We start from the raw sequence: 16187 nt of genomic DNA, 5'->3' as shown, positions 1-16187 counted from the left end.
ATTTCGTGTGCAATTACAATTAAATCATGTCCAAGGTTAGAGGCAGCCAAGGGGAATAATTTTTTGCCAGATCAAATTCTCATCAAGGTTTGAAGGAAAAAAAACTTAAGCAAAACAAAGCCCAATGAAATCGAGGAGGAAGTAATTACAGGAGGTGAAAGCTATTGTGACTCAATGACCTTTAACTTCACGTTCTTTCCAAAACAGCCAGGGAAAAAGGCAAGGAAAATTACACCAAGATCTGCAATCAGCTTGGTAACTGCAAGTTTTCAGGCTACTTGGCTTTGCTGTACTGTATTTTTTCTCTCTCTTTCTTTCTCTCTCTATAAAGTTGAAGTCTTATAATAACATGAAATCCAATAGTGTGCATAATGGATGACTCATGAATGGTAATGCAAACGAGCTGACCTGAGCTCTACCTCACTTAGATTTGTTTTTCACCATGTATCATCAGTTTAAACAAGAGATTTCATATCTAGAACAGGCCTATGTAGGAATAACCCACTGGGCACAGAGGTCAGTTCAACGACTAGTTTTGATTTACATTTGGTTGAGTTGTCAACTATTGTGAATTCAATGTGAAATCAACAAAAAATATCACCATGACATTAGATTTCGGTTCAAAGTTGGGTGAAAAAAAATAGGAAATGCCTTTACGTTGACTACTTTTTGCACATTGATTCAATGTCATCACATACATTTTTGGGGTTGTAATGACGTGGAAACAATGTTGAATCAACCAGTTTTTGCACAGTGGGACGTGACTAAATAATCCTCTTGATGTGGGCCTTTTTTAGAAACCAAATCCGTAAACTCATGACATTGAGCATGTAACTCAGAGCGTATCGCGTAAAAACACTTTATGTGCGGTGCACATTTCACAGGTCAAATGCTGCAGATGTGAAGACTGGGAGTCAAAGGTTACATGCCCTTTATGATGACTATGGCTGAGATTCACAGATTTCCAGGTAGTGCTTTTAGAAGTGCGTTTGATTTACACTGCAGTGTGTCCAGGATTGAGGAGGTTGACACTTTAGAAACTGATAATGCAATTCATTCACAATTTATAACGTGTGATTTGGTTATAGTGCAAACCATTTTTCTGGGGCAGAACTAATCGTGTGTGTTAACTCCTCTGACTACATCAGATATTTGTCTTTGAGCTGATGCCATGGGTTTGACATGGATCTGCGGACATCTGTGCTAGTTAAAAAAAAAACATCACAAAGCTCCCCTCAGACTTTCAGGATATCGACTTCAAATGAGCCTCAAGGTCAAGTGGAGAAATGTGCGGAATCCTTTTATTATTCTGGGCCTGGATGCCACTGATCATGTTCCTTGATGGCAGTTAAATAAGGAACCCTCCTCACAATAACACACATGCATTATGTCTACTCTGGCCTTTTTTGGGTCAATGACCTGACTTAAGGTTGAATATGAAGGTTGCTGGTTTAAACCCCTTGAGGAATACACAGATGTTTAAATGGCCAGCTGTAAAAACTGGCAGAGATTTAGAGTGCAGGTCGAATACATAAGTTACCTTGGATAATAGCTTGCTCTCTTGGCATTGGCAGACATAAAGTAACCCCTTGGGGCAAATCCATCATTTCTGTCAATGAACAGGACCCCCGAGGCATGAAAGTCACAAGGAATTCAGCAGCGATGCAAGCTGACAACTTGATCTTTTGATGCAGTCCAACGCTCCTCTTAACGTCTGACAGTACCATGTCTAATTTCTCCAATTCAATTAAGGGCTAGAACTCCATTATCATTCCGTGGACGGCACGTTTGAAAAAGCCCTTAGACACCTCCGAATGGTTTCTGAAGTTCCACATAGACAGCGCTGCCACAGGATCTGAAAGACTCGTCAGCAGTGGACATTCATCTGACAGATTTCCTGAGATTATGCAGCAATGAATAAAAAGAACACTGTAAAAAAATGGAATAACATTCAATCTAAATACTACCATGATTATGTCTTGATAGCTTGAAATTATAGATTTCATACACATACTGTACTCTCCTGTTTTGAACAACACTATTTAAATCTGAGCTGGCAATGGTAGAGCGATGGTGCAATATAACACTAAAATGCTTCCTCGCTAAAATAGTGCTGCTGCAACAACATCTTGTGAAATGCTGCTGTACTCAGTGAAATAAATCCACAACCACATACAAATTAGTTGCCCTCTTTACTGAAGCAATGCTGACGCAAGTGCCACTTTGACTTTCTTGGTCCAAAATAGCAACTTCTCTGTTTTTATTCCTACATGACTATGAAAGTAAATCAGGGGAGGGCCTATATTTCATTGACGTACAAATATGCTTTTGAAAGTCCGACATCTTCCCAACAAAAGGGAGAGATGGTTTCACTACAACCCTGTGACCCAAATGAGGCCAAAGTTCATACACAGAGAAGGGAGACACAGTGAGAAAGCCTGTTAGTTGCAGAACAACTTCATGTTTTGTCCTTCAGAAAATCCCCTCTGAGCACCAGTGTTGTTTAAAGTGCAGAGTACTATTTGAACAACAAAACAAGGCTAATGTCCACATAAAGTTGATTTATTTTTCAGAGAGGACATTAGTATGTGGTGAGCTAACACATTTGATCTGTGTTATTAAGTTATGAACAGCAGTCAGCGTCTGACTTGTCTGACATGCTAATAATTCTCACTCTGGCGTTTGACAGCTACGCCCCTCGTGTAGCCTCAGGCTTATTTCCATGCCTAGTCATTTAGAGAAAATGGTCAGAACATCAGATGCATCAAAATTGAAAAGATACGTTCTATTTACAAAAGAATACAAATTGTTACAGATGACACAGTTTTCAAAATAAACAGTATACAGGGTTTATTTATTATTATAATCTTATAGGAATTTAAGGTTTTTAAAAATGTATTTCACCCTATTTGTAGACGTTGCATGATAGTCGTGTACACTCGAATATTTGTAAGGTTCCCAGAAAAAAGTATTTGTTAGTGAAGAGGCCATGTAGAATATAAATGCAACCACGGCATAATACATAATTTAGTTGCTGAGAGCTATTCTAAATTTAATGAAGAATGTGGTTTGCTTATTCTCAGTGAACACTGGGGACGTTGAAACACAACACATAATGCCAAGCATGCAATCACTCGTTAGTGATTACTGTTCTACCTGCTCACTAACCAGAGAGAGAGAGAGAGACAGAAAGAGATTAGGATGGAGGAAGCGGAAGGTGGTTGAAAGAGACAGGATTTGCATACATATTTTTCCTTTTTCATTTCCATTATTTCCACTTTTAGTGAACAGCCATTATTCATGATTCACCCATTATTCAAGCATATGTACAACTCTACAGCAAACAACCTTTCTTTTTTTTAAATAACAGCACATAAAATCCCTACTGGAAGCAAACTTTCTGATTGTGTATGTTTTTCCTGACATTTTCACAGTCACTGAGTCTGATGTGTTTGAAAGGGGGCTCTAACAGAGGGCAGCTCACTACTCCTGACGCAGGTCAGGACACAGTATTACATGTACTCTAGGATTAAACAGACTTCTACAAATGAGCTAAATCCCCCAGTGAACAACAGCCTAAGGTGGGGCCCACCCAGCCTTAAGGTCTTAACCTAATGTTTACACAAGTATATATCTCTCTTCCATATACATTGAGCGTACAAAACATTAAGGACACCTGCTCTTTCCATGACAACGACTGACCAGGTGAATCTAGGTGAAAGCTATGATCCCTTATTGATGTCACTTGTTAAATCCACTTCAATCAGCATAGATGAAGGGGAGGAGACAGGTTAAAGAAGGATTTTTAAGCCTTGAAACAATTTTATGTGTGCCCTTCAGAGGGTGAATGGGCAAGACAAAAGACGTAAGTACCTTTGAATGAGGTATGGTAGTAGGTGCCAAGCACATAGGTTTGACTGTGTCAAGAACTGCAACTCTGCTGCGGTTTTCAGACTAAACAGTTTCCTGTGTGTATCAAGAATGGTCCACCACCCAAAGAACATCCAGCCAACTTGACACAACTGTGGAAAGCATTGTAGTCAACATGGGCCAGAACCTTGTAGAATCCATGCCCCGACGAATTGGGGGTATTATTAGTATTAGGAAGATGTTCTTAATGTTTTGTACCCTCAGTGTATGCAGGTTGCCTTTGATCCTCATTTAGAAATGTCACACAGTGAGGGTAACATAGAGAGGCGTGGAGTAAGGGAGATGGGGGCAGCACTGTGATTTTATAAAAATGTATTTGATCTTTATTTGATCTTCTCTCATCCTCTGGCATTATGTTTCACATGTTATTCACCAGCCAACCTCCTAATTTCCAACAAATTGTGTATTATGTGGTCCTTTCCATTTCCTCAAAGACGATTCCTTCAGTACGCTGACTGACAGGGGAGGATGAGTGATCATTATCTCTCTAACAGAACCCGGGCTTTTTTGCATTCCTATAGTCTTTGTAACTCATATAAAGCTTTGCCTTTGGATTTCCTTTCATCTCTGTGGTTTACTTATACTGCAGGAGCTCAGAGATGTGAAATATAGTGTGACAAGTACAGAAGTATGCTAGTAAGTGCACAGTGGGTCGTTTAGGTAGTTAAACAACGTGACAGCTTGTTATCCCTTCAGAGCTTAATACTGTATACTGAGATGGCTTCCAATTGCCTCTTTATGTAAGCTAACGACTATCATAATGCTCTTATCAAGGAAATTAAAAATACAACAAATCTCCATTTGAATAACAATAAAAGTCAATGCAACAATAGCCATTTTCAAATGCTCAAATTTCAATATGTGACAACCGACAACACCCTCTATCCTTTTATTTTGTCACAAGAATTTGTAAATTAAATTCTGCCACCATCCTCGATAGGTCACATAAATTCAATGTGAAATCGATTCTATTTCTGGGACTTGTATAACCGCACACAGCAAATATAATTACATGAGAAAATGATTGCTATGCCCAACAAACGTCAACTGTGGAACATTAAAAACCTATTATCAAAGGGAACAATTTGCCAGATATAACGTGGAGGGCAAATCTAGCCATATGTTTATGAAGATGGGGACCAAATGCCAGGTAGTAATTATCAATCATCATCAAAATCCAGTCAAAACAGCAGGTTGCCTGGACCCCAGTCCCCATGGCAACAGGCCCACATCGCAGCATGTATGTTTACAGGAAATGAAATAGTGCCTTTTCAGTTGAGCCTCTTTCTTCCCTACCTCACAGGTGAACGCAGCATTTAACTACATTGTCCTTAAAGGAAAGATCCACCCAAAACCAGTAATTCCTATAATGAACAGTGTTAAATAACACTAATATGTGAGAACAATATTCTTTGTGAACAAATGTTTAATTTTGGCATTGTAAGGTTGGTAGCAACGTGAAAATCTTTGTGGAAATCTGTTGCAACTCAAGTTGACTACACAACCCACAATGCAATGCTCTCTCTATGCTCTGGCCATAGAGATCCTATAGGTTGTTATCAATAAAATGTCACAATAAGGTGCAGAGTGTTCGATTTGCCTGCTGGCGGGCAAGGAGACCCCCAGCTTTGCTAAATCCATTGACAACTAGATGCCGTTTTCAAGGGATTGGCAAATAAATGGTAACTATTTGGTTGTAATGGTAACTATTTGGTTGCAATGGTAACTATTTGGTTGCAATGGTAACTATTTGGTTGCAATGGTAACTATTTGGTTGCAATGGTAACTATTTGGTTGCAATGGTAACTATTTGGTTGCAATGGTAACTATTTGGTTGTAATATCATCACCTCGATCTTGAAGAGCATAGTCAGAACTACACATTTCTGATTATTCCATACAAAACATTTGCGCACATTAAGCTATCATCAGAGTTATACAGCAAGTAATTGCATGCACCAAAGTCAACATGATCATTAAACATCAATTGATCATATAACTTCAGCTATGTGAGGGTTGATTCACGATATCTCTAAATATTGGCCACCATTAACTGGATATTTGAGTGATATAAAATAAAAATGAACTATTAAAGTATGAGTGGTTTAGGTTAATTGCTGCTGACAGACATGATAGGCTACATTTTTTATTTTATTATTTTAAAAAAAAAATTCACCTTTATTTAACCAGGTAGGCCAGTTGAGAACAAGTTCTCATTTACAACTGCGACCTGGCCAAGATAAAGCAAAGCAGTATGACAAAAACAACAACACAGAGTTACACATGGGATAAACAAACATACAATCAATAACACAACAGAAAATCTGTATACAGTGTGTGCAAATGAAGTAAGGAGGTAAGGCAATAAATAGACCATAAAGGCGAGTAATTACAATTTAGCAATTAACACTGAAGTGATATATGTGCAGATGAGGATGTGCAAGTAGAAATACTGATGTGCAAAAGAGAAGAAAACAAAAACAAATATGGGGATGAGGTAGGTAGTTGGTTGGATGGGCTCTTTACAGATGGGCTGTGTACAGCTGCAGCGATCGGTAAGCTGCTCTGACAGGTGACGCTTGAAGTTAGTGAGGGAGATATAAGTCTCCAACTTCAGTGATTTTTGCAATTCGTTCCAGTCATTGGCAACAGAGAACTGGAAGGAAAGGCGGCCAAATGAGGTGTTGGCATTGGGGATGACCAGTGAAATATACCTGCTGGAGCGCATGCTACGGGTGGGTGTTGCTATGGTGACCCTAGCATTACTCACCATTGCGACCTGTATGCTCTCGTTGGCTAGTCCTCGCTACATATTTATCGCCAAACCCACTGGCTCCAGGTCATCTATAAGTCTTTGCTAGATACATTGATTGATGGACCACATCACATTGGCTAGCTAGCTAATAACAGATCACGTTAATATGGCTAGTTAACAAGCTAACTTTCAGGGGATAAACTAGATGGCTATATTGTTAGATTTGCTTGCCATTTATAGTGGTAATGACAGAAGTCCGACTGACAACTTTGACAATGTCAGGCTCTTTCCAAAAGCATAATCTCTGATGAAGCAAGCTAAATATCACATATTGCTATCTAGCAACCTACATGCCAAATGGATACGCTACCCTCAAGTATCTGAAATGACATGATAATTGATGTTTACTGATCATGAAAAGCATGCAGTTACTTTCTGTATAACTCTGATGATTGAGCTTTTAAATGTGGAATAATCTGAACTGTGTTGTTCTGACTATGCTCTTCAAAAGGTGGTTTTGGTGGAGCTGGGTGTCTCCTTGCCTCCCAGCAGCCAAATTGAACACTATGCATGATATTGTGATGTTTTATTGATAACGACATATGAAATTACTAGAGGAGCTATGTCATAAACCAGGGATCATCAACTAGATTAAGCCGCGGGTAATTTTTTTCTTGAGCGGATGGTTGGGGGGCCGGAAAACATAATTGCAAATCATTTGTAGACTGCAAATTGACAGCAATAATCCCAAACAGATCAAATATTTTACTAAAACATCATAATTTCCAACCTTCCTTACATGTTTTTTTTTTTTGCACAGAAAACTTGAGGGGAGACAAAAAAAAAACGAATAAAGACCGCCAGTTAGGAAACCCTGTCATAAACCCTCAAAGTTCCAGAATGGGGGGGAAATGGAAGCCTTATTTTGTACTCAGGGCACCATTAGGAATGAAACCCTGGTCTCAATTGGGCTATCCTGAATAAATAAAAGTTAATACATTTCTTGGAAAGCTGTGAATGATATTAAACATCTTCTCGTTTACTTTTTGTATTTTTCGTCTTTTTTGTGTATATTTCTATTTATTTTCAATCTCTTTTCAATTTTAAAATTAAATATACCTTCTGGTAACCCACCTCACCCAATGTGACACAGATACACTATTTTTTAGACCTTATAGCCAGACCCTCCATCAGAAGCTAGCCATCAGAAGCTAACCAGTTAATTAGCTACTAGCTATTTATTCATTGTTAGCCACTGCTAGCGGCCTTTACCTTCTGCACAGACACCAGCCGTTTGTTTTAGGCTGGATAATACTTGCCAGCCTGCCAGTATCGGACTGTTTTCTCCACTACAACGCCGGATTTCTGCCGTACACCCTGGACCATCACTCCTGATCATCACAGCTAGCTAGCTGCCACCGAGTGACCCAGCCCCGAAGCTAGCCCTGAGCCAGGCCCACCTCCCGGCCTACTCTGTGATCACTCGGCTACTCAGCCGATGCCTCCTGGACTCTACCCCAACACGGCTAGAATCACCTACTCCACCAGATCCTTGCCGTAAACTCTGGACCTTTGCATCGGATCATCGCTTCTAGCTAGCTGCTACTGAGTGGCTATAGTGGCTAATGCCCCTGCCCCGAAGCTAGCATCAGTTAGCCGCGAGCCAGGCGCATCTCCCGGCTAGCAAACAAAATTACTAGTACTACAATACCTCTTTCGCCATCTGGCCCGGACCCATTGTCGACACGGCGCCCCGCCGTACCACCACGACTGGTCCGCCGACGTAACTCCATCCTCTGTGCCCTCAACCAGCCTTTGCCGGACGTCGGAGCAGATGCTTCTACTTACCCCGGCCTGCTAACTTTAAACGCTGTGTCTCCCGCGTGCTAGCGTAACGACTACCCCGCGGCTTCCCTGTTCCATCTATTGCTGTTCACTGGACACTATGATCACTTGGCTAGATAGCTGATGCCTGCTGGACTGTTAATTAATCACGGTACTCCATTTTGTTTATTTTTGTTTATCTGTCGGCCCTAGCCTCGAACTCAGGCCCTGTGTGTAGTTAACCGTCCCTCTCTGCCCATTCATCGCCATTTTACCTGTTGTTTTCTTAGCTGATTAGCTGTTGTTGTCTTACCCGTTGTTGTCTTAGCTAGCTCTCCCAATCAACACCTGTGATTGCTTTATGCCTCACTTTATGTCTCTCTCAAATGTCAATATGCCTTGTACACTGTTGTTTAGGATAGTTATCATTATTTTAGTTTACTGCAGAGCCCCTAGTCCCACTCAACATGCCTCAGATACCTCCTTTGTCCCACTTCCCACACATGTGGTGACCTAACCCAGCATAACTAGCCCGTCCAGAGATGCAACCTCTGTTATCCTCACTCGGTTCCTGAGTTTACCTCCACTGTACCCGCACACCACCATACACCTGTCTGTACATTATGCTCTGAATCTATTTTACCACGCCCAGAAATCTGCTCCTTTTATTTTCTGTCCCCAACGCACTAGACAACCAGTTTTGATAGCCTTTAGCTGTACCCTCATCCTACTCCTCCTCTGTTCCTGGGGTGATGTGGAGGCTAACCCAGGCCCTGCGTGTCCCCAGGCACTCTCATTTGTTGACTTCTGTAACCAAAAAAGCCTTGGTTTCATGCATGTTAACATCAGAAGCCTCCTCCCTAAGTTTATTTTACTCACTGCTTTAGCACACTCCGCCAACCCTGATGTCCTTGCCGTGACAAAATCCTGGCTTAGGAAGGCCAACAAAAATTCTGAGATTTCCATACCCAATTACAACATTTTCCATCAAGATAGAACTGCCAAAGGGGGAGGAGTTGCAATCTACTCCAGAGATAGCCTGCAAAGTTCTGTCATACTTTCCAGGTCTATGCCCAAACAGTTCGAGCTTCTAATTTTAAAAATTAATCCCTCCAGAAATAAGTCTCTCACTGTTGCCGCCTGTTATAGACACCCCTCAGCTCCCAGCTGTGCCCTGGACACCATATGTGTATTGATTGCCCCCCATCTATCTTCAGAGTTCGTTTTGTTAGGTGACCTAAACTGGGATATGCTTAACACCCCGGCAGTCCTACAATCTAAGTTAGATGCCCTCAATTTCACACAAATTATCAAGGAACCCACCAGGTACAACCTGAAATCCGTAAACATGGGCACCCTCATAGATATTATCCTGACCAACTTGCCCTCCAAATACACCTCTGTTGTTTTCAATCAGGATCTCAGCGATCACTTCGTCATTGCCTACATCCACTATGGGTCCGCGGTCAAACGACCACCCCTCATCACTGTCAAACGCTCCCTAAAACACTTCTGCGAGCAGGCCTTTCTAATCAACCTGGCCCGGGTATCCTGGAAGGATATTTACCTCATTCCGTCGGTCGAGGATGCCTGGTCGTTCTTTAAAAGGAATTTCCTCACCATCTTAAATAAGCATGACCCTTTCAAAAAATGTAGAACTAAGAACAGATATAGCCCTTGGTTCACTCCAGACCTGACTGCCCTCGACCGGCACAAAAACATCCTGTGGCGGACTGCACTGGCATCGAATAGTCCCCGCGATATGCAACTTTTCAGGGAAGTCAGGAACCAATATACAAGTCAGGAAAGCAGAGGCTAGCTTTTTCAAACAGAAATTTTCATCCTGTAGCTCTAACTCCAAAAAGTTTTGGGACACTGTAAAGTCCATGGAGAATAAGAGCACCTCCTCCCAGCTGCCCACTGCACTGAGGCTAGGTAACACTGTCACCGCCGATAAATCCACGATAATCGAGAATTTCAATAAGCATTTCTCTACGGTTGGCCATGCTTTCCTCCTGGCTACCCCAACCCCGGCCAACAGCTCCGCCACCCCCGCAGCTACTTGCCCAAGCCTCCCCAGCTTCTCCTTCACCCAAATCCAGATAGCAGATGTTCTGAAAGAGCTGCAAAACCTGGACTCGTACAAATCAGCTGGGCTAGACAATCTGGACCCTCTCTTTCTAAAATTATCCGCCGCCATTGTTGCAACCCCTATTACCAGTCTGTTCAACCTCTCTTTCGTATCGTTTGAGATCCCTAAAGATTGGAATGCGGCCGCGGTCATCCCCCTCTTCAAAGGGGGTGACACTCTAGATCCGAACTGTTATAGACCCATATCCATCCTGCCCTGCCTTTCTAAAGTCTTCGAAAGCCAAGTTAATAAACAGATCACTGACCATTTTGAATCCCACCGTACCTTCTCCGCTGTGCGATCCAGTTTTCGAGCTAGTCACGGGTGCACCTCAGCCACGCTCAAGGTACTAAAAGATATCAAAACCTCCATTGATAAAAAACAGTACTGTGCAGCCGTCTTCATCGACCTGGCCAAGGCTTTCGACTCTGTCAATCACCGTGTTCTTATCGGCAGACTCAACAGCCTTGGTTTCTCAAATGACTGCCTCGCCTGTTCACCAACTACTTCTCAGACAGAGTTCAGTGTGTCAAATCAGAGGGCTTGTTGTCCAGACCTCTGGCAGTCTCTATGGGGGTGCCACAGGGTTCTATTCTCGGGCCGACTCTTTTCTCTGTATATATCAACGATGTCGCTCTTGCTGCGGGTAATTCCCTGATCCACCTCTACGCAGATGACACCATTCTGTATACATCTGGCCCTTCTTTGGACACTGTGTTTACTAACCTCCAAACGAGCTTCAATGCCATACAACACTCCTTCCATGGCCTCCAACTGCTCTTAAACGCTAGTAAAACCAAATGCATGCTTTTCAACCGTTCGCTGCCCGCACCCACCCGCCCCGAGTAACATCACTACTCTGGACGGTTCTGACTTAGAATATGTAGACAACTACAAATACCTAGGTGTCTGGTAAACTCTTCTTCCAGACTCATATTAAACATCTCCAATCCAAAATTAAATCTAGAATCAGCATCCTATTTTGCAACAAAGCCTCCTTCACTCATGCTGCCAAACATACCCTCATAAAACGGACTATCCTGCCGATCCTTGACTTCAGTGATGTCATTTACAAAATAGCCTCCAACAGTCTACTCAGCAAATTGGATGCAGTCTATCACAGTGCCATCCATTTTGTCACCAAAGCCCCATATACTACCCACCATTGCGACCTGTATGCTCTCGTTGGCTAGTCCTCGCTACATATTTATCGCCAAATCCACTGGCTCCAGGTCATCTGTAAGTCTTTGCTCGGTAAAGCTCCGCCTTATCTCAGCTCACGGGTCACCATAGCAACACCCACCTGTAGCATGCGCTCCAGCAGGTATATTTCTGTCACAGTATCCACAGAAGGTGGCGCCCCTCCTCGGTCAGGCGGCGCTCGGCGGTCGTCGTCGCCGGCCTACTAGCTGCCACCATCTATGTTTCTGTGTTGTTTGGTTTTGTCTTTCTAGGTCTGCACCTGTTCCTTGTTTGTAATTAGTGTGGGGGTATTTAGTTTGTCCGTTTTGTTCAGGTATTCGTGCGGGATTGTTTTGTGTCTGTTGAAAGGGTTTTCGTATTTCACGCTGCCCGTTTTTGTGGAGCTGTTTGTTTATTGTTGCCGGGTTGCGCCCCGTGCGCTTTATTGTTTTGGAGCTGTGCTCCTGTCGGGTGGGTAAGCGCACTCAGCTTACGTCTGCATCTTTCCCCTGAAGGTGTTAATAAACATCTTTGTTTTTGGGACCTCCGTCTCCTGCCTTTTGACTCTGACCCTTTCCGCTACCTGATAGTTGTGACAATTTCACTGGTCATCCCCAAAGTCAACACCTCCTTTGGCCGCCTTTCCTTCCAGTTCTCTGCTGCCAATGACTGGAACGAATTGCAAAAATCACTGAAGCTGGAGACTTATAGCTCCCTCACTAACTTTAAACATCAGCTATCTGTGCAGCTAACCGATCGCTGCAGCTGTACATAGCCCATCTGTAAATAGCCCACCCAATCTACCTACCTCATCCCCATATTGTTTTTATTTACTTTTCTGCACTTTTGCTCACCAGTATTTCTACTTGCACATCACCATCTGCTCATCTATCACTCCAGTGTTAATTTGCTAAATTGTAATTACTTCGCTACTATGGCCTATTTATTGCCTTACCTCCTCACGCCATTTGCACACACTGTATATAGACTTAATTTTTTTCCCTATTGTGTTATTGACTGTACGCTTGTTTATTCCATGTGTAACTCTGTGTTGTTTGTGTCGTACTGCTTTGCTTTATCTTGGCCAGGTTGCAGTTGTAAATGAGAACTTGTTCTCAACTAGCTTACCTGGTTAAATAAAGGTGAATAAAAATAAATCCAATTATGATACAATATAGTACTTGTTGCATTTACAACTTGTCTAAGTCCTGTCATTAACTGATTTCAGCCAGTGTATGGCTGTTGATTGACTGCATCGTAGCAAACTAACAAACATGCATTGCAGATAATTCTCCAAATTTTACACAATATCTTATCACAGCACTGGCAAACCATGGTTGACCAACTCCCTGACCAAAATGGCTGACCTTTATCCCATCATATGACGGTTCATGTCCATTCTAGTATTCTAATTCCTAACCCTATACTCCAAGTTGATATTCAGTAATAATAAGGAATTCCCCTTGACCGGCCCACAAATTGGGGAAAACAAACATTCTTGCACATTGACCCCAGTGTAAAAGACCCAACTTTGTAGTACATTTTTAGTTATACAGAAATAACAAAACATGCCGAAAAGCTGCTGTGTTGTTCGATTTACTTGTAACCAGGTCAGAAATCCCGACCTACGGTTCGCAATGCACCCATGTAGGGAGATACAGCCTGCGAGAAGAGCCCTGTGGCTTCAGGCTATTTGGTGTGGTTTAGTGGGAAATTGTGGGGAGCAGGTGTCCAAGTAGGCTACACGTAACTATAGCTCTGTGTGTGGAAAACATTTCCTCACTGGTAAGGTATTTAACTTGTTTAGTATAGTCCGTTTGTAACTCCATTCACTACTTGTAGCTGTATAGTCTGTTTGTGTTGTTGGTCTTGGCTAGCGTATTGTTCCAGTTGGTAGCTAGCTAGCACTCACTCACATGGCTGCTAACACCATCATGAAAAGGGGCATGAGGGAAGCCCTACAATATAACGTTTTTCCAAGTAGTGAGAACGCTTGGGAGCAGGCAATGTTGAAAAGTCATCTTTAGACATGTTGTGCTTTTCTTCAATGTAGTTTTGTAATTGACTAAAACAAGCAGACAACAAGAAAATTGCGTTTGAAAAAGGTTACGTTTTTGCTGTGAGCCACTGAGGGAAACCTAGGTAACAACAGGTTGTTTTCCCCACAGGCGGCCTGAGCCGTGACTTTCTATCTAATACCGACTGTGAGTATGGAGTTGGCTGGCTAGCTAGCTAGCAAACGTAGCTACACACAATAATACGAAAGTCAATATCAGCATGTGAAGTAGCTAGTTAGCTGTAAAATTGCCTAAACAAACTGCACTATCAATTTAGGAGTCTACAATCTCACCATGTTCAACCTGCAGATTGTGTGCTTCGCATTGGAGTCTGACGTTTGCAACAGCACCATGCAATGCACCCTGGACTGAAGAGGACAAATCTGATCCACCCTCTGTTAAATTACACATATCTCGAGGTAGGAATATCTAAAAATAAATATGATCAATGGCTCATTCGAGAGAAGACCTCCCGCATTATGACATCAGACAGTATTGAAATCTGACCTGTATGATAGACGTTTTTGCGATCTAAAAGTAATCTCCCTATTAAGTTCCAGTGTAGTGAGAGCGTCTTTTACACAATGCTACGTCATACTGACTGTATTTTTGCCTGCGTGAACAGCTAGAGCTCAGATACACTCTTAGAAAAAAGGGCTCCAAAAGGGTTCTTCGGCTGTCCCCATAGGAGGACCCTTTTTGGTTCCAGGTAGAACCCTTTTTTTGGTTTCAGGTAGAATCCTTTTTGGTTCCATGTAGAACCCTCTGTAGAAAGGGATCTTCATGGAACCCAAAAGGGTTCTACCTTGAACCAAAAATTGTTTCTCAAAGGGTTCTCCTAGGGGGGCAGCAGAAGAACCATTTTAGGTTCTAGATAGCACCCTTTTTTCTAAGAGTGTAGAGCATCACTCGGAGATGCCCAAAAATGATATAACATTCAAAATGGGTGAATCTTTCCTTTAAGAGGGCATACACACTTCCTTTATGTCCACTACTATTCCATCTGGTTGGGATACCCTGTAAAACCACACATTTCACTGCACCTATCCAGTGTGTGACAATAAAACATCTTTATTTTATTTAACCACAGAGTTAAAGTTAACAGCCCTCGAAGCTCCTGATACAGCTGAAGACACGTCTGTAATATCTGGATGTTGTTTAATAATGGCCCTAAGGTTTATTATGTTCCCCTGCGAAGACCAATGCTCTTTTCTGTTGTCCATGTCTCTGTCCCTCTGTTTCAGCTTTACATATAATACATGTCTTCGTGTAGAACTACTTTCCATGTCACAAAGGCTCAAAATACTTCTTAGATAGCATAGTGTCTACTGTGTGTCATTTTAAAATGTTGTGTGAAAAGAATATTTGTGTCACATCTTACCCAACAACCCTCTGATACATCACTTATACCGAATAACCATGGTCTTTCATCCTCCTGGAATAAATATGAAATTCACTTTAAGCAAGATCCGCTAATTAACATGATTAGCGAATAAACAAAAGCAATTTGAGCTAAAATTATCAGAAGTGCGTATGAATTTGCCTTGTTTATTATTGCTGTCATTTGCCACTGCAGCTTTATTTGTGCTGTGTTGTGTATGCACCCCTTGGGAAGGGAACATTACTCTTTCATCAGATCAAATGAAGTGAAACGGAGTGATTCCAGGAAGAGCCAATTAAACTGTTCAAAGACGTTTATTATGGTGAGGATTATGAAATCATTTTCATTGGGTGGAGTGTGTTAGAGGGTGTGAATGTGTGTGATTGTGCTGAGCAAACTCATAAAGTAGCAGTGCTTGAGTGTACACTAATACACTCAAAGTACACTCAAGCATTGAATTGCCCCTATACCATTCTCACATGTACAATACCATACATTTAACTTAAACGTACAGTTTAACGAGCATTCTTTAATCCTGCTCTTTTAAAATGATGCATATATAAATCTGAATTTTACTTAAACACACTCAATTTTTCCCTCTGCCTTTCATTCTCGCTGTCCACTTTCCTCCTCATGTGATACACTCATGATCTTTGCAGCGTGCCATTGGGACTCATTAACAGACATCATTCTCCAAACTCTGCCAGCTTTAAACCACAACCAAGCTGACAAGCAGAGTAAGGAATGATCTGAACTCTGACCTCGAAAAAACTTGACAACATCCCCGTGCTCCATTTAGATCCAGTCACAGTGTGTGATTTGAACACACCAAGCGCTCTGTCCCCACCCCACCATACATCTCCTCTGCCCTGTCCCATTAAGAAAGATACAATAGTTGCTCTGTTGTCAAAAAGGAGGAAAATATCAA

General features: G+C 41.9%; 1 protein-coding gene across 2 annotated transcripts in view; it reads right to left on the bottom strand.

Moving 5' to 3' along the window:
• The window catches only part of LOC106577140 (AT-rich interactive domain-containing protein 5B), a 67287-nt gene that overhangs the window by 24164 nt on the left and 26936 nt on the right, over positions 1-16187 (bottom strand). Inside the window, exon 1 of one of the 2 annotated variants that reach the window (XM_014154905.2) lies at positions 14172-14399. The exons of the other annotated variant lie outside the window; for it this stretch is intronic. Coding sequence (XP_014010380.1) covers positions 14172-14289 — 118 coding nt within the window. The 5' untranslated portion in view covers positions 14290-14399. Of the gene's footprint in view, positions 1-14171; positions 14400-16187 lie in introns of those variants that run through there. 2 annotated transcript variants of the gene reach the window in all.

The sequence above is a fragment of the Salmo salar genome, chromosome ssa18 (genome assembly GCF_905237065.1).
Source record: "Salmo salar chromosome ssa18, Ssal_v3.1, whole genome shotgun sequence".
In the NCBI taxonomy this organism is placed as follows: domain Eukaryota; kingdom Metazoa; phylum Chordata; class Actinopteri; order Salmoniformes; family Salmonidae; genus Salmo; species Salmo salar.
Note: the sequence above shows the minus strand (reverse complement) of the source record. Positions and strands in the feature narration are given on the sequence as shown.